Raw genomic sequence first — 22980 nt, 5'->3', positions numbered from 1 at the left:
CACCCCTCCTATTCTCAAACACGTGTACTGAGGAGCAACATCACGCTCATTCCAGGAGTCCTTAGTGATGCTCCCGAAACACTACGATAGTCTCAGCACCCAACAAGTGTTTATCAAAGCCGGCAGCTCGTTATTTCCTTGTAGCTTCAGGATCGAAATGAACCTGGCCTACAACCAGCACCTGACATGCCAGTTCTGCTTTAAGCCACAGTCAGTTTTGTTCCAAGATGGTTTGAAGTAAAAGTTCATCCAAAGCCATTGCAAAAACTCAAGAAGCCCAAGCGCTTGCCCTCCCAGGGCCTCTCGGGTTGGGTTCTTTTTCTCTTACCGTCTCACCTGGCTAAGGATCTAGACTTTTTTAGTGCTGCTGCCTCAGACAATGGGCTGGTGTACAGCTGACAGGGACCGCGGTCATCCTAAACCCAAAACAAACCCGGGCTTCAGCGTTTCTGTGATCTACTCAGGTCGATACTCGGTTCCTGGACACTTTCCAATTACTCGTCTGTCAACTTGAAACACTAATATTTTGACACTTGACACCTTAACAAAATTTCTAGTTCAAGCTTAATCATGTTGGTGACGGCGTGACTCATGTCACCAGCAGGCAATGAAGAGGACTCAGCCCTAGGTTTCCCACACACTTGAGTTAGCGCTGTGCTGGCAACAGATCACAGCTCGGCACTGGAGCACTGACTGCTGGGACGTGGGAAGGAGAAGGGGAGAGAAAACCATAGGAAGATAGGTGGACGGCTATTAGCCATCTGCTGGCTGCTAAGCGGTACACACAGAGGCTTGCAGTGACACGTGTGGCGCCTGGTAGTATTCTGGCTGAAGAGCAAGGTCGGAGTGACATGTTGAGTGAGGTCTTCTCCTTTAGTTCTTGCTCTCCGAGGAGAGGCGGCCTGGCACGTGAGTTTGAGCTCAGATCAGAACATGACAGCTTAGCATTTTCCCCTCAGGAGACACTTCCCCAAGGAAGTGTGCCCTGTGAGTGGGGCTTGGCCATGGGGTCAGCTTATCGACCACGTGCACAGTTCTGGGTGCTGGGTGACAACTGCTTGAAGTGGGTGACAACTGGAGACGTGGTACCTTCTTTAGCTCAGAGCATGCTCTAAATTTGGAGTTTAGCTTTAGAAGCTTCACTTACTGGGACAGATACTTCACTTTCTTTAAAACTAGTTTGATCAGCAGTGTGCTATGAATATTGGGTCTAGTATTTGAGTTAATCTTTTAAGGTCATGCTTTTCATTTGATTCATAATATAGACAAGGGAAAATTTATTAGGTTAGCCCGAATCACAGCCTCTTTAATCTGCTTTTAGGTAGATTATTAATTAGTAAAGCATTTTAAAAATATTTTAACTAGATAAAAAATAAAAATAAACACAAATATAAAAATGTCTTTGTCTTTGACACCTTTCCCATGGCAGGAGTGTACTGTCTTATAAGGTAGTTGCTATTTCTGTCCAAATACCAAGTATGTAAGGTGAGAAATGATGTTTCTATTTATTTATTATTTATTTACTATTTTTATTTTTGTGTTTTCAAGGCAGCGTTTCACTGTGCAGCCCTGGCTGTGCGGGACCTCCCTGTGTAGACCAGGATGGTCTCAAATTCACAGAGATCCACAGGCCTCTGCCTCCTGAGTGCTAGGATTAAAGGCACGAGCCACCACCCTGGTCTGGTGTTTCTATTTAAAGAAGAGGATATTAACTGAAAAAAAAAATGTCACTGCAGAGGAGCCAGTGTTGATGTCTATATCGCCGTATCTGTATGATAGGTCAGATAGTTATTGGTGGTTTCAGAACACTGCCTGAGGTTCTCTCACAACATTTGTCTGCAATGGAGAGCATATGGTGTCCATAAGGAACAGTTTGTTTCAGTTGTATTGAAGACTGAGCTCAGGACCTTGCACATGGTATGCCAATAAGGTATAGCCTCGGGCTATGAAGAATCCTAACAACCGCTCAGTGTAGCATTTTAACAATATTGCCTCAGTTAAGACATTTAGCGTGTGCTATCCTAGGCTGCTTACTTATTAAGGCTGCTCTGGGTTGATGCAAAACAATGTGAACTAACAGCAGTAGACAAAAGTGTTCAAGCAAATGACCACCTGCTCAAAGCACTGGGTGGTATCGCTGTTATCAAACATAATCTAAGAAATGGGTCACTGATGGAACTTCCCTTTCCAAGGTTCCAATGACTCTTAGACATTGGTTCAGTTCCACACAGTGGGAGAAACGTGGTCCTTTTGATCAACCATCATGGGTGTGTCTGTTCACGGCACTCTTCAGTGGTGCGGTTACTAACGCAGACTCAGGCGTGTGTCTGTACTATAGCTCCCCAGTCAGCAGTGACCCCACTGGACGTGACTCCAGGACTTGGTGTGGTTTTCTGTAGGGCTTGATCTGTGCAGGTTTCTTTGTGCATCACCTGTGTGCTCCAGAACACGGGCTTGTGTTGAAAGACTTGCTTTCTATTTCTGGAAACAGGATAAATCTGTAGCTGTTTTACTTTGACATGGGGCACGTTCAATATGCCTATGTCAAAGGTGGAGTGGAAAAGTTATAGTAAGCAGTCAAGATCACAGGACAGAGTTTGAAGAGGGAGATGATGCTTAGAACCTGGAAATAAGACAGACGTAGCTTTTGCGGGACTCAGTGCAGCTAGGAAATGACCAAAATTCCACGGGCCGCATGGCCAGTCACAGAAGATGACAGTTATTGCCAGGGGGCACCTATTGCTAGGTACAGTTTGACAGGAGTTGGCCACAGTGGCAAGGGGACTCTGGAAAAAAGCCAGAAAAAACACACACGTTTTCTAGCAGAAGCTGTGTGTCTAGAGGTTTTTCACACTTGGTGGTGAGTACAGGCAAGTTTCCCCCATAGACTGCACCGCCCCTGTGTGAATGCTGGGCTCCTGTCCCTCGACTTAAGGAGAGGCTGGGGAAATCTGTGATGGAGTCATGTAGCCGACACTTAGCTCATGAGTCAGCCGCTTTTTCCGCTGTCAGCACAATCCCCGAGGCAGTGTTTGCTTTCTCCCATGTCATGCTACATACATCATCTACAGGAGAATCCTAGAGCCCCAGGCTCCTGGATGGGTGTCCTGTGTATCCGTGGATGTCAGAGTGTAGTGGCATTTCACTTGTATTTTAATAAATAAAACTTGCCTAAAGATCAGAAAAATAAAGCAGCCACACTGGCCAGCCTTACATCAGGCGGTAATGACACACACCTTTAATCCCAGTAGCCACACTAACTTGCCATAGAAACCAGGCGCTAGTGGTACATACCCTTAATCCCACAACTAGAAAGGATTATAAAATGGGAGGAGACAGCTCTCAGCCACAGTCTCTTTCTGAGATTCCTGGAGACAGGATTGCCGTTTCAGACTAAGTAAGAGGAAAGAGCCAGTGGCTGACTGCTTTGCTTCTCTGATCTTCAGGTTGAAACTCAATTTCTCTCTCTGAGTTTTAATTAATCATGCATCGTTAGAGAATTGTACTCTCTCTTTGATTGCCTATAATATAATCCCTTCTGTCTCACGTTATCACCCAGAGCCTGGAGAATGAGATGCACAGTGGTGCTTAGCAGCTATCATTACGAAGAAATGGAAGCTGTCAGAATCTGAATGCCTACCCACTGGGGAGTGAATAGACAGCCCTGGACATGCGCACACAGCAGATGCCCTTTACCAATGCACTGAAAAGCTGAGAAGCAATGTCCTGAGGAGTCCAGATGCCTTATGCTAAGAGAGGAATCTGAGCAACAGTCCCCAGCTGGTGGGGCATCCAAAGCAGGCAGTGGAGGTGGGAAGCAGCTTGCAATGATTGACATGCTTGAGTGGAAACAGAGTGAGCATCAAGGAAATGGGTTCTTTCTGGGGCCACATGGCTGGCTAAAGTCAGAATATGGGGACCAGAGACATGAATCAGCAGTTCAAAGTACTCGCTGCTCCTGCAGGAGAGCTGAGCTCAGGTCCCAGTGCGCATATTCGCTGCACAGCCACCTATAACTCCAGCTCCAGGAGAGCTGGCACCCTTTCTGGGCTCTGTGGGTACCCACACAGAAGCAGTAGACAACCACACAGCAGACAGACAGACACACATGCACACAGATATAAGCCTTTAAAACTAGATTATGTGTAACTGCTCAAATGTTAGTGAATTATCCACTTGAAGTAAGTGGTGAGGTCTTGTCTCATCATCTACAGCTCAAGAAAGCATTTTAAAAAAACAAAAATATGAGCCCCTGGGAGTGTGACTGAGAAGCGGGGGATCCAGCACCTCTGGGGTCCTATGCTAGCCTCTTCCTCTATGTCAGTTGCCTCTTGGGAGTTCGTGCAGAGCTAAGATGACGTAATTCTGAGAAGCGCCCTGGGAGGCACACAAACTAGTCAGTAACCTACAGAGATCTAAATGATGACAGAGGGCCAGCTGTCTACAAAAGGAGAGTTGCAAAAGCAGGGCGGGGGGGGGGGGGACACACAATCAGCCCCAGGAGCAAGCATGCACTCAGTAGCTTCTCTTGATCCTGGGCAGGGCAGAGAACCTGTATGCCATGCTTTTGAGAACCATCACTCAAGAAGACAGCTGGGATCTAACCTTTCCCATGCTGTCCCAGTGAAAGGCGGTGAGGTGGTCCCTGAGTTCCATGCTGTAGAGGAGCTGACATCACTGAAGAAGCCAGAGATGGAGTGTTACCTAGGAGTGTGCCACATCCTCCGTGTCTACCCACAGCCCAAACCCTTGTATTGAAGGAATCTGACACATGCCGCCTTCTCTGGACGATATGAAACAGCAGGTGTGGACTGCTCTGTGAATGCTCCCTGAGAGTCACAAGCCCTGACACCAAGACACGCTCAGAGCCTTGCCCACCTATGGGCTTGTGCTCCACCATCTGTGTTTTCTGGAGCTGTTGGCAGATGCTAATGCTGAAGGAAAGCGTGGTTTCCTAAGTTATGTGCCAGATACAATCTGAGTTCAGGTGGAGTTTATTCTAATGGCATTCCCTAGTTTAGTTTTAAACAAACAGGTTAGCTTTCGCCACCTAAATGATGCAAAAGTCATTGAGGAATTTCAGATGCGAGCTGATTGATCACTGTCTCCGAGCTTCACCATAGGAGCTGAGCAGACAGTGTGCAAAGGCCATTTGCTCCTGGCCTGGAGGTGATCGTCTTCTCCCGACTTGCTTCCCGACTCTGCTTCACCCGACTTCTGTTACACATGTATAGACCTAGGCAGTTGCTTTAAACACCCGTTACTACGGAGACCAAATTGTAACATTCATAAATTCCAGACTCAGTTATGCGTATGACTACATATGTTCTTGGTCACGTCAGTATCCCAGGGGGATCATAACTGTGAGGACAGATGGCATTTTCAGACTTTCAAACTCAGATTGCGTGATCGCCATGCAAGTTGACGTGGCCGCTGATACTCCAGACAAAGCACACAAAAACGGACTTTTAAAAGAACACCTCCGTAATAAGCTGCTGTCAAGAACTTATCATGCAACTTGTATCTTATTTTCCTCCTTGAAACACTAATGTCACAGTTGCCCAATTAGTCCGCAAGAACCTTCATCTGCAGGAGGCTAATTTACTGCTAAAACACCTGGATGGATTCATTGCTTTTAGAAGAACGAAAGTGGAAAATAAAACAAGAAAAGGAAAGGGTAAGAAATAAGTTTAGCAAACAAATACCCAGCAGACAACTGCCCAGTCTAAGTTGACTGCCACAGTTCTGTGTTTGGGAGTCTTTACTTCCAGGGGAAAGAAGGGTGGTTTTGCCCCTAAAGAATCAAGGGAGCCCCAACACTGGGAGAGTTGCTGCCAGAGCCACAGCTCTGCACAGGTCAAGGACTGTCATGTCCCTAAAGTCAGGACACGACTGTGGCTGTGATTTAAATTTCTAGGCTTCTGTGTTGTTTGATGTCATGCATTCCATTGCTTTATTGGTGTTTCTTTCCTTCTCCTGACCTCACCCTCTTCCTTTTCTTCCTCTTCTCTTCTTTTTCCCTCCCCTCCCCCAACTAAATAATGTGTTAAAAGGATGATTACTAGAGCTGGGATTGCCACAGGTGCCTTCCAAACTCGTTCAAGGAAACCATTTACTAAGTTAGGCTGTGTAGTATTTCCAACTGGTACCCCATATACACACCACAATGACTAAGGCATGGCTTGTATATATTTAAATTCTTTGCTTGCTAAGATCCTTTGTTACTCAGCTAGTCATTGAAACTGCAAAGATATTGTGGAAATGTCCTTGAGAGGAGGAACATGGAAAATTCCTCACATTCCAGAATCCCTGGGCAAAGGGCTGGAATTTGGGCTTTTTCTGTTAGATGTCAGCTTTTGGCAGGTCATAAGCTTCAGCCCCTATATATAAGACGGTATGGTACTTAATATTCATTGTCAACTTGACTCAAGTTCTAATTAACTACTAGATATTCCACTGAGCATGTCTGTAAGGCGCTTCCAAAGAGAATTACAGGAGGAGGGAAGACCCACCCTGACTGTGGTTGGCTCTCTATGGCAGGTAGTGCCAGACTGGACACAAAGTAGAACGGAGAAAGCCAGCTAGATAGCAGCACCTCTTGGTCTCGGGTTTCTGGCTGTGGTTGCTATGCAATCAGCTGAATCTTTAGTTGCATCTCCTAGCCCAAGAATAAAATACCAGTCACATTTACAACTCCACAGCCTCACCTGAGTGCGCACTGTATCTGTTGCAGAGAAGTCACAGCCACTCCAGCCCCCACCCCCTCCGTGGCAGAGTCTGATATGGTTACACCTTCGATATGGTGGATGAAGGATGAAACTAGAGAATGCAGAAGTGGTTGAGGGTTGGCATTGAAACCAAGATCAAACAGAAAAGACTTCTTAGAAATCTCCAAGTCTAATCCACTTGGCAGCTAGTGGCATGAATGTGAAATATAATCTGTGAGTAATTGCCAAATAAGAGGTTTAAATGGCAGACTCTACAAACGAGTGGGATAGGCTGTAAAAATGAGGCCATCCACACTGCCCTCGTGGCCGGATCTGGATTTCTGAAAGAACACAAACTGTAGGGTTGCTGTCATTTACAGTCTTATCACTTCACACATAGTATAAGACACAACTTTAATGTAAGCTGCTACGTGGACTGTAATTCTAATTGTAATATTGTACTTGTTGTGCTTTTAAGACCTTTTGACATTTAAATTGCAGCCTGGGAGATTAGTGGCTTGTTCTCACTTGGAAACAGAGGTGGTTAAGTTGTTTCAGACCCTGTGATTTGCAAACGTGCTTTTTTCCCCCCAGGGCAAGCAGAGCCGGCAGGTTCCCTGGTGAGGTCTAGGCTGGATTCTCTGCTGGATTCACTGCTGATAAGGGCATAGCCAGAAGCTTTGCTGGTTTCTCAACTGTCTGCCTTTCACTTTCTACAGTTGTTAGTCAACAGTAGGAATAATTTTCCTGGTTTAAGTAAATGGCAACTTTTCCATAATTCTTGTCAGTATTTTAGAATCAAATTCATTGGAAACCGTGGCTCTATGAAGTTCTGCATCCGTGCTGCTATTGTTTCTAAACAGTGGAGTTGAAGGGATTGTTTAGAAAATTTTTAATCCTAACGCTTTGAGGAACCAGGAGGTATTTGGTGGATTCCTTCCACGAGAAAGAGACCAGACTGAGTGACAAACACCTTCTGGCCATTCCTACCTGTGGGGGAGGGCAGGAAACTTCAACCAACGCAGGCAATCTGGATGCTTAACTTTATTAAATTGAGTAACCCCGGAGCTGGAGCTCTTTCCTAATTAACATAAGTGACTGCCAGAGCAAGAGGTGGAAAGCCGTTCTCGACCTTAGATCCAAACTGCTTTTAGCTGGTTACAGCCATGAGAGGTGCCAACGGTGTGGGGGATGGGTGCAGAAAATGTTAAATTGTGGCAGTGGCCTTCAGAAAAAGATAACGACTGCGACCCTGCACAAGGCCTGCGTACTGAATTAAGCATTTACTAGATATTTTCCAGAATTTTCTGCAAGGGTACATTTTAACTAGAAATAGATCTGGGCTATAAAACATGCAAGCTTCTCTTTTGGCTTATTATTCCACAATCCATCACTCTTTATTTTATTGCCTAGTGATGACCCTCAGAGAGCATAGCCAAAACTCCCCAGGCTTCAGTTACATAATCTCTGCAAATAAAAGGAGGGTTATAGTTCCCTCGACTGCTGCACCGGGAGTACAGAGTTAGGCGCTGGCTGTTCCGCGCACTTGACTCATTCGGGACCCCTTGTTGCACACCAAGCGATCTCCCAGGTGTTGAGGATAGGCAACCTCCTTCCCAAAGTGTGGCACGAACGGCCGTCCTAAGTGTGCAAACAATGCCTTACATGGGAGAAGGCCTGACCCAAGGGTTGGCTTGATATTTATACTTCTCTTTGCTCACTGTAGTTCCAATAACGCTTCTGGAGAGAATAAAATATTTTGAAATCTTGTTTGCATTCTGTCGTGGGACGTCGCTAAAGGCTAGTACCAGCCATATACGTCACAAAGTGTGATGAATTTTCTGGCCTCGTCTGTGCCATATTGTTTACTAATGGGCAGGGAGGGGCTGAGGAGAACAGGATCACAAAGCTCCTCTGCACTGTGTCCTGAGGTAGGGACTTTGAGGAAGCCTCACTCGGTGGTCATGCTCCCCCCTGAGGTCCCCACTGCCCACGAATAATGGAGGCAGAAGCTCTGTGGACAGCAGCCAGGCTGGCGAGAGGCGTCAGATCGGATGACAGCATGTCAGCCCCACCCCGGATGTTCCTTTCGATCCCTACTTCCAGTCCCTGGTGCCCTTTCAACCAGCTTCCTGATTGAATCCCCTCGCCATCAGTCGCTCTCCCCCAGTTTGTTTCCCAAGGTAAGCACCCCGGTTCTGGGGTTCTGGGTTTCTGGGTTGTACATGCTCTAGAAGGATCCTTCACATTACGTCTCTGTGAGGTCTTACTTATGTCACCGGGAAGTTTCAGTGAGGCGCCGTGTGGGTCAGGACCGGGTGTGGCCATGCCTTCTGGGTACGACCTGGATTACTTTAATTGATACAGGAAGACCCGATCTAAAGTGGGCAGCACCCTCCCCCATGCTGGAATCCTGAACTGTAGCGAAGGTGTGAGGTGAGTCTCCCTATGTATGTATTTGCTTCTCTCTGTCCCGCGTGTGGGTGTGGTGTGAGCATCGGCTTTGACTTCTTCATATCACACTGTCGTGGGCTGTACCCTACAACAAGCCTGTGATCTTCTACGTTTGTCAGAGGGTTTCGTACCAGCGGCAGGAGAATGGGATAGTCCTGCGTGCTGGCTGAGGAGCTGTTCACTCTCTGGAGAAGGAAATGCATTTCTAGTGTGCTGATTATCTTACACCAAGTGGCCTCTCCACCCCTGAAAGCCAGGACTTTCACAGAAGACTCAGCCTGGTAGGAAGTCCCATTCTCAGGACACTAACACAAGAGACTCTTCCTTGCCCTGGGTCTGCTGAGTGAGACTCAAGGCTGAGAGGCTGAGCCACAGCCACGGTGGTGTCTCTGTATTTTCTAGAAGGCGCAAACACAGAACTGAACAGATATCACGTAGTTTCCTAATGCATATTTAATCAACGTTTTATGTCAGCGAAATATCAACACAAGGTTTGTAATTTAGAAATCAGCGAGTCTGGTTTTCCTTCAGTCAATTCCTCATGCATATTGAGCTGGAAACAAACCAGCTTATGGAAGGTTTAGTTTTGTTAAAAAAAAATGGCATTTTAAAATTTTTTTCAAAATTGTTATGACTTGATCTGATAGCCATTTTGTTAAGTCTACTTACAGCTGAGAAAAGGAAATCCATTTTCTTTAAGACAGGGCTTCTAACTGTGTTGCCTTGGCTGTCCTGGAACTTACTCTGTAGGCCAGGCTGGTCTTGAACTCACAGAGATCTGCCTGCCTCTGCCTTCTGAGCTGGAGAGATGGCTCACTGTTGAAAGGCCAGACTCACAACCAAAAACAGAGTGATTTTTCTGTAAACCAGCTATCTTTTATTGAGTTTCCTATAATTATTTCAAGGTAAAAAATATGAATTTAACACCAATTTTTAAAATGCTTGATATTATTCCTTAAAAATTAAAAAAAATATTTCTTTTTTTTTCTTTTTTTAATTTTCGAGACAGGGTTTCTCCGTAGCTTTTTGGTTCCTGTCCTAGAACTAGCTCTTATAGACCAGGCTGTCCTCGAACTAAAATTTTTTTAAAAAACAAAAGCCAACTACTAACAAAGCATAAGACAGCAGTAAGTGCCAAAGGATGATAATATTCTAGATTGAAATAAAATTTGGTAAGTCAATATAGACCTGAAAAAGAATGGGGGAAATAACATAAGTGCAGCCGTGGCTGGTGGTTTAGAGTTCACCCTTGAGTTGTAGGTGCCTGAGAATTGACCACAAGGAGGAAGAACAGGCCTCTGGTGATGGACAAACTTGCATTGATTCAGACTCTGGCCTCTGGTCAAGGATAACGGTTCCCAGGTTGCTTCTTCTGGAATGATTTAGATGTGCCAAATGCACAGATGGAAAACACACACATACACTTGTACATACAAGTCCCCTGAGCACCGCTTTATCCCTGTACATGTCATTAGATACAGCCTCAGGGCCTCTTGGGAAAAAATTACACTGCTTTTCATTTCACACAAAGAACAGGCTCTTTAACCGGTGACACAGGGCAAGCACAGCCCGCCTGGGGAGAAAGGCCTGTGTGTGCCAGGTCTGCACAACTCCATCCCACTAGGATCCCATGACCATTATAGAAATTATGGCTATAAGGTTGACCACAGTAAGAAAGCAAAGCGTTCTTCCCTGGGTGGTGCCAGGGGTAGCACTGCTTCATCACCAAAGGGCATTAGAAGCTCCACAGGGAAACCATGAGGGGAGCTTGTAACTCTATCCTCCCAGCCTGCTCGGTGCACACTCCAAAGGCTACAGTGGCTTTACTGCCAAAGGACACTACACAAAGTCTACCATTTGAGGTCTTCCAGTTGTTTGTGTTTTAACAAAAATATAATATCACACACACACACACAAACACACACACACACAATGTTCATAGCCTCATCCTAGACTGTCTAAATTCCACACTGGCTTGGCGTGTTGGCAAAGCACACCACCATTTAAGATCTCAGTTTCATAACCTCAAAAAACTGATGCAAGAATAATAAAAACTCAACTCTATACGGAGAACTATGAGCAACTAAAGAAATCTGAGAGAGGGAGAGGTGACCTGTCTTTTCTGGGGAAGAGCACACCAACTGAACTGAACAGGTTATATTTAGGATTGTGGTGTGTATGTGTGTGTTATCATATATGCATAGAATAACAATGAATGAGAAAGAGGCCATGAATTTGGAGGAGAGATGAGTGTTGTATGGGAGGGTTTAGAGGAAGGGAAAACAAGGGAGAAATGTTGTAATTAAATGATAATCTGAAAACACAAAACATTAAAAACCAAACAAACTTTTGTTTTTAACCATTTTGTCTATTCCTATGGAACCAATGTAACCAGTAGAGACTTCTGGAAACCCCTGGCATTTTCCCACAGCTGTCTGACATACTTTTTTTTTTTTTTTTTTTTTTTTTTATCAGAACCTCCTTTGAGCACAGGCCCTGTCTTCCAAGGTGGAGTCAATGCCGTCAGTGACATTTCCTCAGATGCCACTGCCAGACAAGGCTTTGAAACTTGGATCCTCCCCTTTGTCTCCTCAATGCTGACTCCTTCCTTCTGACTCCTGCTTTCTCATAGTCCTGGCCCAAGAGCATTTTCCCGTCGGTTGACAGTTGGCAGAGTTTCAACATTTTCTAGGATTTACTGGCTGCTTTGGAAAAATCTCTCAATGACTGGAGTTTCCAGGGAATTCCTGGAGTTTGTGGCTGGAAATGAGACCTAGTACAATTCAAACCAGTTCCCCAAGTGACTCTCCAACCACGTGAGGGGGCCGCTTACACACCAAGGACGTGTTTATCACATCACTGTGACATGTACGTGTTCTTATTTTTGAAAGCAAGAGAATAACTTAATTTCAGGAGTAGTGATAAAATAATGATGCTTTGTATTGGGGGAACTAAATTTTATATAAACATTATGACCAATATCATTAAGAAACCAGATTTGCTTTTTTTGACAAAAGGCAACTTCAAGTATAGAACTAGCTTGAAATACTTTAAGAAAATATATTCTTATCTTGCCAATAAGAAGATTTCTAAACAAACTCATCTGGAAGTACCGACTAATAGAGCATCTAAAATAGTTTCATCGAAACTCCTAGTGGCCAGTCAAACCACTCTATAGACCTCAAAGGAGAATTTCGTGTTTAGCATTCATTGTAGAAAGAAATCGGATGAAATGGACTATAGAACTAATATTATCTTTATGAATATCCCAAAATAAAGAAGGAAATAACTTTTCTCCCTTTCTCTCTCCCTCTCTTCTCCTTTCCTCTCTTCTGATAGTGTGGTTCTCAGGTCTGAATCCAGGGCTTGTTAGGTGTTTGGCACATATTCAGGAACTGTACTACCTCCCAGAGCTAATATTTCTGTTTATAAATTTGAAAGACAGTAATTCATTATAAGAAAACTGATTTTACTTAGTAAATAACAACAATTTGAGGATATGAAGATGAGAACACAAATTCTCTTGAAGGATTCACAGGCTGATCTAAAAAGCTTGGCATCTCTAACATGGTCAAGAACTTATAGCTAGGAAGGTCACAGGCCTTGGAGGAGAACCTAAAGATTTTACATTGTTAAAATTTACATAGTACCAAACTAACTCATCTAAGTGTCTTATTATTATGTACATATATTATTGCAATTCTCAGCCCTCATCAGAGAGGGTTTTGTTTTTGTTTTTATTTTTATATTTTTAGAGACAGGGTTTCTCTGTGTCGCTTTGTAGCCTGACCTGGAACTCACCAGGCTGGCCTCGAACTCACAAAGATCCACCTGCCTCTGTCTTTCAAGTGTTGGGTAGCATTAAAGGCAGGTGCCACCATCGTCTGGCTTAAGAAGGGTGTCTTTACAGGAGATGACAATCAACACAGAGACTTACATCTGGTCATTGAGCAGAGAACAGGGAATGGCAGCGTGCTCATCCCCAAGGGGAATCTCCATGTCGGGTTCCTTCGTCCCCATTTCAAGGATCATCACAGGAGAGGGGGGATGAAAACCTGTGAGACCTAGGGCCGGCGAATGATTATGGTGAAACATAACCATAATTATAAGCATAATCAGTGCTTTCTAGACACCACAGGGTAGCTGCACACGTGCACTGACAGAAGCCAGGAGTTGGGGACCAGGGGAAGGGGGCAAACCGTATGGAGTTTGGGAGAGTGGGTGTGTCTGTGTCAGGTTAGAGTGTGGTGATAGCTACACTGTGCTGATTGCACTAATGCACACCACATTGCACATTTTACAGTGAGAAGACGGAGCTGCATGCACTCTCAGTAAATCTGTGCAACCAAGCAGGCAGTATTTATCTCTGAGTAGGTTACATGGACACACCTATTCTCTAAGTTAATATTACTCTTACTGCATTTCCATCATCACCCTTGTCCAGGAAGTCTCATTACTAAACACTTATCTGAAAAGAGACGACGGGGCTTATGCCCTTCCTCTTGCCCTCTGGAATGTTTCTTACGCTGTCAAAGTATCAACGATGTCCAGGGGTGCCCCAGCTCAGTGTATTTGTGGTAGGCGGTGACAGCAGACATGGGGATGTCAACTTGATAGAGGATGTAGTCTAACAGACTCAATTTTTGTTAGAAAGTGTATGTTTATTTAGCAAAATGTAATTTTAGTCAAAATATTTGGAGGCGGTTACCAAGATGCTCAGAAATAATTTCAGCACTGAGAGGTCTTAGCCAGTGTAATATTCTTAAGTTGAACATGTAAAATCCTTCCCTCAGGGCTCCCTGGTGGTGCTGTCATGGGGTTCCAGAGTTTAGCCGTGTTAGCAGCCTCTCCCCATACACTGTTTGCTGTGCCTCTATTTTTGGTATAACAACCCAACTCTGCCTGAGACTGGAGCTTGGACTTTTGGACATTCCCCATTTCCTACCAAGATGGCTGAGGTACCCTCTTTCTGGTTTTCCTCCGGCCCACACTTCTTGTTTCCTCACCTGTCCGTTTGCTTCACACAGCAAGCGTCTTCTGGGGTGCAGAGTGAGCAAGCTGCAGAGCTACCATGTTGGGGGTCATTTGTTATTAAAACTATTCTAGATGGCTTTTTTGTTGCTTGATAAAAAAAAACACTATGGCTAAAATCAACTTGGTGGGAAAGGGCTTATCTCAGGTTCCACCTTCTGGTTGCAAGTCTACCTCCAAGGGAAATCAAAGCAGAAACTCAAGGAGGAAGACAAGCAGAAATCGTGGAGGAATGCTACTTACTGGCTTGCTCCGCAGTTCATTCTGAGGTCTTTCACAGCCTAGGCCCACTTGCCTAGGGGTGGTGCTACCCACGGTGGACTGGGTCCTCCCACCTTAACAATCAATCAAAACAGTCTTTCACAGATACAGCCACAAGCCAACCTGTTGGAGGCAATTTACTCAGCTGATGGTTTTTTTCTCCCAGGTGATTCCAACTATTGTCAAGCTGAGAATAAGAACTGACTTGGACAGGACACAAAGTTCTGACGGTAGCATCTAAAGAACTGCTTGTTTTAGGTTTTTTTAATCTTATTTTTCCAGTAAATATTTATTTATTACCAACAGGATAGCACTATCAATTAACTTTCACAGTAACCTCCATTCCCTAGAAGACTATGAGGAGAATGTTTCCGAGATCAAATGTGCTGGTGGAGGTGGGAGGGGGCAGTGTATCCGCACATACTTATTTGAAAATTGGGTTTTCTTACAACCATACACCAGTCTCTCTAGCGAATGGCAAACACACTACATTCTTAAGCATGTATGTTTTCTGATGGAAAGCAGTTGGGTTAAGCAGAGGGCACACAGCATTTCCTGCTAGACAGATCTTGCCTCCAGCACTTCCCATGGCCTCAGCTGAAACGTGCATAATAATCAAATCTATGGCTTCAGCCTGTGCTCACTAGATACAAATCCTGTAGATAACAAAGTGCTTAAGCTGTCTTTCCAGAAAAGGCCTCCGGATACCGCTGGAGGACAATTTAGAGCTGTCTCTACAAGCCTGGATTTGTGCAGAAATCAGACTGTTCATGTAAAGGCCATCAGCTGTCACGGGCTCAAGATTTCCCCTGTAGGACCTGACGTGCCTGCATAAAACCACAGAGACAATCGACGTTTGCACGAAGAAGTCTGAAGCCTGACCTCATCGTCCAAACTGACAGGGGCTTCTCCTCTCTCTTACCTCACAAATTCCCATCACAGACCTATCTAAGAGGCTGGGCTGAGCTTGCAGCGCCCCGACCCTGCCTCCTTGCTGACTGCCAGTACAGGGAGAAAAGTTGAGCATTGCTGTGAACACATGTCAAGAAGAGCCCAGCAGCTTCTCTGGCTTCCTGCCTCCCATTGGAGAGCAGCAGCCATGGGGCCAATGGGAGAAACAACCCCGTGTCAGTCTCAGCTCGAGTCTCGGGTACGTCGCAGGGAACGGCGTTTGCCTGAGAGCCAGGAGAGCTGATATCTGCCACTGACTTCAACCGAATATGTGGATCAGTAGAACAATGAACATGGAAGGCGCCATCACCCAGTGTGCAGAGGTTTGAACGGCAGGGTGACCACAATCAGGAACGCAGAGCGGACTTACCAACTTGTCCTCAATTAAGGTTTCTACAGCTGTGTGAAAAACCATGACCAAAAGCAAATTGGGAAGGAAAGATTTTCTTTGGCTTATGCTTCTAGTTCACAGCCCATCACTGAAGGAAGTTATGACAGGAACTCAAGCAAGAACCTGGAGGAAGGAACTGATGCAGAGGCCAAGCATCTTGGCTTGCTCTTCATAACGTCCTCAGCCTGTTTTCTTATAGAACCCAGCAGCAGCCCAAAGATGGCCCCACCCGCTAGGGCCTGGGATCTTCCCCATCAATTACTAATTAAGAAAATGCCTTAATAGGCTTGCCTCCAGCTGGATCTTAGGGCAACCTTGTCTCAGTGGAGGTTCCCTCTTTCCAGATAACTCCAGCTTGTCTAAGTCAGCACCCAGCTCTTTGGGGACCAGCTCCATGTCTGTATTGTCTGAAGACGGAGGACTTGTGTGGTTTTGTTTAAAATGCCATTCATTTGCCCTGCATTGCCTTGAACACCTCTAATCCTTTTGCTAGACGAGAAAGAAAAGCTATGCTCTGTGCATCTGGTCAAGGACGAAGCACATTCCTGTGGTCCCAATATCGGCTCCCATGGTTTATAGCCCAGAGGAGGCCTTCTGGTCTCCTCTCTATCACTGCTCTGTCTTCAAACAATGCATGCTTACAGCTTTGGATGTTAATTCCCCTAAGTTAAAAGACAATTAAAAAAAATCTCAAGCCACTGCCAATTATCTAGACTCATGGGCATATTCCAAGGAGTAACCAACTACTATGGGGTCTCTGCTTCTGGGAACCCCAGGTCTTCACTGCACCTCCATCCCCAGGGCTGACTGAAAGCACCTTCCCAAATCTCCACAGACAAACCCAAGGTGGCTGAATTCGGAAAGGCAGAGCTCACAGACACTTTCCCTTTCTGGATTAAAGTCTTTTGGGAAGAAAGTCAAGGATGTCTTGTGTACATGTGTGTGTGTGTGTGTGTGTGTGTGTGTGTGTAATACCTGGAAATTTGGGTCCTTAATCGCAGAAGATTTATTTTTCTTGGTAGTGTATAATAAGTCACCCATGTGTCCTCATGCTTGACAAAAATGCTAGGTAATCCCCGCCCTAGATCGGATGCTTTGTCCACTGGCTAACCCAAATCTCTGAGACTAGAAGCCAGCATGAGATCAGCTCACATCAGCGTTCACCAAAGGGGAACTATCATATGTTAAAAGTGTTTTAAAACATTTGACATTTGCATGTGCTTAGGTATTATAAGGAGCCGGCTGTGAGCATCCTTTGTGTGTCTGCTACTCTCACACACAAGAACAGATTTCTGATGAGACACAAGGACTGAGATCTCCCGTTGCAAGGAGGAGATTCAATATAAGGCAGACTAGAAGTCTTTTCTAGAGGTGCAGTCAATGCTCCCATATTTTCTGGTAAATCTTCAACATCCTCGAGACCTAGAAATATTTTGACGCTATGTATTTCTCTTTTTTTTCTTTTGGTTTTTCAAACAAGCCCTAGCTGTCCTGTAACTTACTCTGTAGACCAGGCTGGCCTTGAACTCACAGAGATCTGCCTGCCTCTGCCTCCCTAGCGCTGGGATTAAAGACGTGTGCCACCACTGCCTGGTGATGATATTTTCAATCCTCTACATTCTACTTTGCTCATTCATATATATAATTATTTTTACTTTTTTTTTTCTTTAAAAGATTGAATTTCTCAAGAAAAGTGAAAGAAACTCCATTCAGACTTCTGTCTGGGTAAGCCTAAGGGGTACCCACAGCGATGGTTACTGTCTAAGGTCCATTTGACAGGATTGAGGGTGTCCATGGAAACAACCCTCTGGTTGTGCCTGTGACAGGCCATTTAGATGAGGTCCACCGAGTTGGAAGACCATTCCATGGGCAGGAGGCCTAGACTGTAACAAACAGGGAGAAAAAGCTAAGTGCCAGGATTCATCTCCCTGCACTTCCTGACCATAGATGTAATGTCACCAGCTGCTACCACCATGGCTTTCCCGCCACGATGGCCTGAACTGAAAACTGAGACACTTTAAGTCCCCTTTGCGAGGGCATCTTGTCATAGCAATGAGACAAACGACGCAGATACAAAATCCCAGTTTGGCCACATTCTCCTTATTCTGAGCTCCCTGAAGCTGCGAGAAATGTCTGCTTAGATTCTCCGAGATAGTGAAGCACCAGATAGATTCATAGTCTGATGGGACCAGCACGGCCCCAGCACGGCCCCAGCATGGATGAATGTCCTGATTTGTAAGTACACAGCCATTGTCAAGATGGACGACACAACATTTTAGTGGGTTCAGACAACCCATCAAATAGCCAAGACAAATAAGTCATTAACACTGTGACTGGTTCAAAACAATAACAATTTCTACAGTTTTCCCTGTGGGCCCACACATGAAATCAACAACAACAACAACCAATCATTAACATATTGAGACCTGGGCACAACTCCTTATGCTTTCCTTTCAAACAGAAGTGTTCCTACCGTTTTCCTTTTTTAGACAAAAGGATAGGTACAGAGACCTCCATCGACCCAAGAAAAGAGCATGGGATATTTGAAAGAATTTTAAATTGCTTGGCAATTTCCACCTGCTGTCACAGACCACAAAAATGTCTCCTGGGGTAACAGAACAGGTGAAAATGTTTCCAGGGTTCCTGGTTTTGCTTCTCCTCTCCCGCCCCCATTGGCACCTCACGCCCCGTGGACAGCTATCCGTACTCACCAAACCTTGGCAGGTCGATAGGGCCACTGAAGAATTCCCCTGGGAGCGTAGGAAGCCTTGGTAGAAGCAGAACTCCTCTGGTGGTAACACCTGCACAGACGTGGTGCCTCCCTTCCCGAGAGTTTGCACCATGAATCCGGGAGCCACTAAGTCGCTGGCAGCTCTCAGGTCGAGATGGAGGTCATGCCTGGGGCCCTTCAGTCGCAGGTGAAGGGCATCACCTCCTGGCTGGGCCGCTGCTTGCCGCCGCCGCCTCCTCCGCTGGTGATGCATGATGTCATGGGATACATAATCTCCGTTGTGGTCCACCTCGTAGGCAGAAACCAGGTCATACTCTGAAATTGAAAGAAGCAGAGGCTGAGGAATCCTGGAGTTCTGAGAAGAGTCTCAGACCGGCTACATGGGATAGTTCTTGGGCTAGTAATGAAATATAACCCTGGAAGAGCAATTCTTGTTTGATGTGGCGTTGGCTCTCCCTTTTATGTATAGTGGAATCTGCTGTATGGGTAACAAACTGTCCCGGCAGTGGAGAACTTTCCCATTTAGCTCTGTTGTTTATCCCTCCATGTGAATTTGAGACTGGGTGGATGTTGAAGCTTCCCTCCCCCATCATTTACTGGGTGGAAACAGCAGATGGTCTTATGTTTTATGATAGCTGTGAAGTACTCCTTTCTTCATGTGCTTTATATTTTGTATAAAACCTATACTAAACTGACAAGACATTTTGGCTTCAAGTACCATAATTGAAAGAGAAAAAAAACCATGGTAGATACTCTTGCTGTTTATTTAATTCTGAAGTCACTGAGCACACAGGAAGAATGGTAGGCTGAAGACACATCCCAGGAATCACGGGTTACTCTACAGAGATGCTCACTCGCGCTGGACCCCCTGAGCCACCGTAGACCTTCCTGTTGCCCTGGTTTCCCTTTTGTCCATCTGGGTTCTCAGGACACTGTCAGCAGCACATCTCTGGGTCAGGCCTTACCACTATACTCTATGGTGTCTTGGTTTAAAGAGCATTTAACTAAACTAATTCATAAAAGTAAAAGAAAAAAACAAAAACAAAACAAAACAAAAACCATAAAAAACCCTCCAAGATCCTGTCAGACCTACATGGCTAAGACTGCAGAATCATCTAGTCCTACACCTGGACCCCCACCTTCTGCAGACGGCAGAGAGGGGCTTTCTTTTCTGAGTTCCAACATGGTCCTATATATATCAAAGCTGTTCTGCCATTCTGGGAAAGCATCTTATTTTTTAAGATGATAACCAGGACTTTCCTGGTTCATACCACCGTCTACAATATCTTCTCTGTGTCTACAATCTGGGAAGAGGCTATTTCCAGGAGGGCAGGAGCCACGGGCTGGGCTTCTAGGTCAGGGTCACAGCTGGCTGCTCAGCCGTGTTATCAGCTGGGACCTGTGGCTAAGGTAGCTTTATTGAGGCCAAGGTTAAAAAAATATTTTAGTTTGAGATTAGCTTTATGTCTTTAAAATATTTAATTAAGCATATAATGTGTGTGTGTCCGATTGTGTATGAGTGTTGGCTGGCTTTTGTGCTTGCGGTTTTTCTAATCGCTGAGAGCAACATGTTGGCATGGTGTCAGGCCTTGCTTTGGAGGTACTGCCAGGTGTCTTTGCAAGGAGCCCACTCTAAGCATGGGGACTAGACGGGTCTAAGATGACAATGCGGCAGGTCATCCTTCAGACAGCACCTTTGGAGCTTTCCCGGCTCCAACCTTCTAAACACGTGGGTTCTCCCTGGAGTATAAACAGATTTCTACGTAAGAGGTAACTCTGCTAGACTCCTGGTAACCAAGGCTTCTTTTCTGATTCATCAGGAGCAGACACAGTTTTCAGACTGTGTCTAAAGTATTATTTAATTATAGGGAAGCAATATCCATGTACTTATCATTAAATTATTTTGAGTGGACACAGTCACTTGTCTGTGATGCTTTTCTGTCCTGCCAAGCAACAAACAGGAGAAACAGAAGAAACACGTGGCGGTCAGTGACAGGCCACAGAAGACATGTGGCTGGGTTTGGGAGAGGCAAGGAAGGTCGGAGATTAAAAGTGGGGTGCCTTGTTGGGGTGTTCTTCTGACGACCATGCTGGGTGAAGACAGGAGGATGACAAGATTATGGAGCCTGCCACATAGCAGAAGGTAGGCCAGGGCTCTGCTCCTAAGATTCCCATCTCCTTCAGGTCCACAGCATCTGTGTGTCTCTCTCCAGTCCCAAGCTTCATCTGTAGGTCTAGCAAGTGAGATTAACAGACTGGACCGGGTAGCAACTATAGATTAGGGAGGTAGCAGGCCCTGGCAGGTGACTGGACACCTGAATCAGAGCTGGTGACTGAGCTTTGGTGGGGTTTTCTGTAGGGGTGTGAAGGATCAGATGATCTGGTATCTGGTGAAGGGGGACAGGCAAACACAGCAGGCCTCAGCATGTCTGAGGAGACAGTGTAGGTGCATCCTCTGTCCGCACACTGTCGGCTTGCAGTTCCCCAAAGCACTTTCCTTAGAGGGACAGCTCCCCTGCTCTCTGCACTGTGGGGTAGGCATAGCTGCCAGGGTGCTGTTAGCTAGCACACCTGGCTCCTCATGAGGGGGTCCCCCGTATGGCTTCTAGATTCCTCCCCGTCCTGCAAGGGTGCTGCAATAAAAGCAAGAGGCACAAATCTTGTTGTCAGCCTAACTAGTGAGCATCACTGTATACAGAGGGGTGATCATAGTCACATCATCAGCCACACCTGGCCTCGATATGTACCTGGAGGGCTCTCAGTCAACATACTGCAGAGACAACAAACACTTTTCACAGTCACCAAGGGACAGAATCCACCTAGGTGTTGGCCATCAGGTGAACAGATATGGGAAAATGATAGACACAAGCATGCGCATGCACGCATGCTCACACACACATAGACATAGATAGATTTGCACACACATGCAAGAAAGGGGTAAAGAACCAAGCTCTTTGCTTGCAGGACAAAGTATGCATGCAACCATAGATCATCATAGTAAGTAAAAAAAAAAAAGACCCAGAAAACAAATATACCATCTTCTCTATTATTGTGGAGAGCCTGTATTTTCCACACATGTATAACCTTATATTCATATGCAATATTTAAGTAAGATGTGAGCCTCTCTGGGGCAATGAGTGAGAATGGTGGGAGAGAGGAGAGGGTGAGAGAGTGGGTGTGTTAGGGTACGTGGAAGATTTATGTACAAAAGTCCTTAGGAAGCATGGAAACCTGCAAACCGGTATGTACTATGAATCAGTGAGTAAAGATGCAACTGCTCGCTAACAATGCAAACAATGCTCCAGCGGTATAACCTATATTCTTGGGGCCTCTACTTTGGAGGTGAGATAATCTATTTTATTTGAGAAAGGGGCATAGAGTATTAATTGTGTCTGGCAATTATTTAATAATTTGTTTTTATATAGACGAGTCTAGTTTAGATAAATGTCTGACACCCGGCATCCTGGGGTGAGTGACCTGGTGTGGATCATGGATAAAGATTTGCAAACACTCTCATTGGGGATGATTTGGTGACCAGCGCAGCACCATGAAGAAGAGACATTCAGAAGAACCATGCTACTAGTTCCATGGCTCAAAAACTTCAGTATCAAGGGAGGGTTCAATGCCCCAAACTTTTAAGTTGTGAACCTTAAGCGTTTTGATATTTAATAATTGTTTTTGATGCAACTCATCTCACTGTATTTACCAAACTCTCTGGAAAGGCCAGTGCCAGCTCTCAGGAGAAATTGTGTGCTGGGCCTGGGACCGCATGCCTTGCTGTGACCAGGACCTGGCTTCCAGGTAGCATCACGGTCTCAGCAAGGCTGCTTCTCTCAGGAAGTGCTCTGCTTTTTGTGGAGATGGTTTTGGCTGTCACTGAGGGGGAAAAGGAGAATGAATGCTGCCCCTGCATCTAGGGAGGCTGGTGGACAGCGAATCTCAACAGCACAGCAAAGTGTTACTCCTGCCAGGGCTTGACAAACCTTGATTTTATCAAGACCTAGAATCAAATGCTCACAAATGCGTGGACGGCTCAGGGCTGGAGGTTACAGGGAGTGAGCTCAGAAGGCAAGCGTCCCACCGCACTTGCTGGACCAGCGAAGACAAAGAGTAACGGCAGGAAACGGAAAGCTGTAACCTGACTTAATGTGTCATGTGTTAAGATAATCACTCCCCAAACCAGCGACTTATGATTTAAAAAGAAACAAGACCCCTGCAGCCTGATAATCCTTTAAATAAGCCTGGGCTATGCAGATGTTTGCAATGAGACAAAGTTCACGAAGGGCTCCCTGACTCACAACCCCCAGTGACTTGATTATACGAGGTTTCATGAGCACAGCCTCATGTCTGGGAAGGCTCCCATCTGGAAATGATGTTCAGGCATATCCGTGGGTGTGCCAGGTCAGCAAGCCACCACTTAGGAGAGGGGACAGCAAAGAGCCATGTGAAGGCTG

General features: G+C 45.5%; 1 protein-coding gene and 1 long non-coding RNA gene across 2 annotated transcripts in view; one reads left to right on the top strand and one right to left on the bottom strand.

Moving 5' to 3' along the window:
• The window catches only part of Adamts16 (ADAM metallopeptidase with thrombospondin type 1 motif 16), a 91484-nt gene that overhangs the window by 65316 nt on the left and 3188 nt on the right, over window positions 1-22980 (bottom strand). The window contains exon 3 of the mRNA XM_050144738.1: window positions 18507-18841. Within this exon, the coding sequence (XP_050000695.1) occupies window positions 18507-18841 (335 nt within the window). The remainder of the gene's footprint in view (window positions 1-18506; window positions 18842-22980) is intronic.
• LOC126503198 (uncharacterized) lies at window positions 8822-11581 on the top strand. The gene is made up of 3 exons (XR_007592216.1): window positions 8822-8890; window positions 9075-9143; window positions 9281-11581. It is a non-coding gene; the product is annotated as an uncharacterized lncRNA (long non-coding RNA).

Source organism: Alexandromys fortis, unplaced genomic scaffold (assembly GCF_014885135.2).
Source record: "Alexandromys fortis isolate MF-2015 unplaced genomic scaffold, M_Fortis_MF-2015_v1.1 scaffold_52, whole genome shotgun sequence".
Classification (NCBI taxonomy): domain Eukaryota; kingdom Metazoa; phylum Chordata; class Mammalia; order Rodentia; family Cricetidae; genus Alexandromys; species Alexandromys fortis.
Note: the sequence above shows the minus strand (reverse complement) of the source record. Positions and strands in the feature narration are given on the sequence as shown.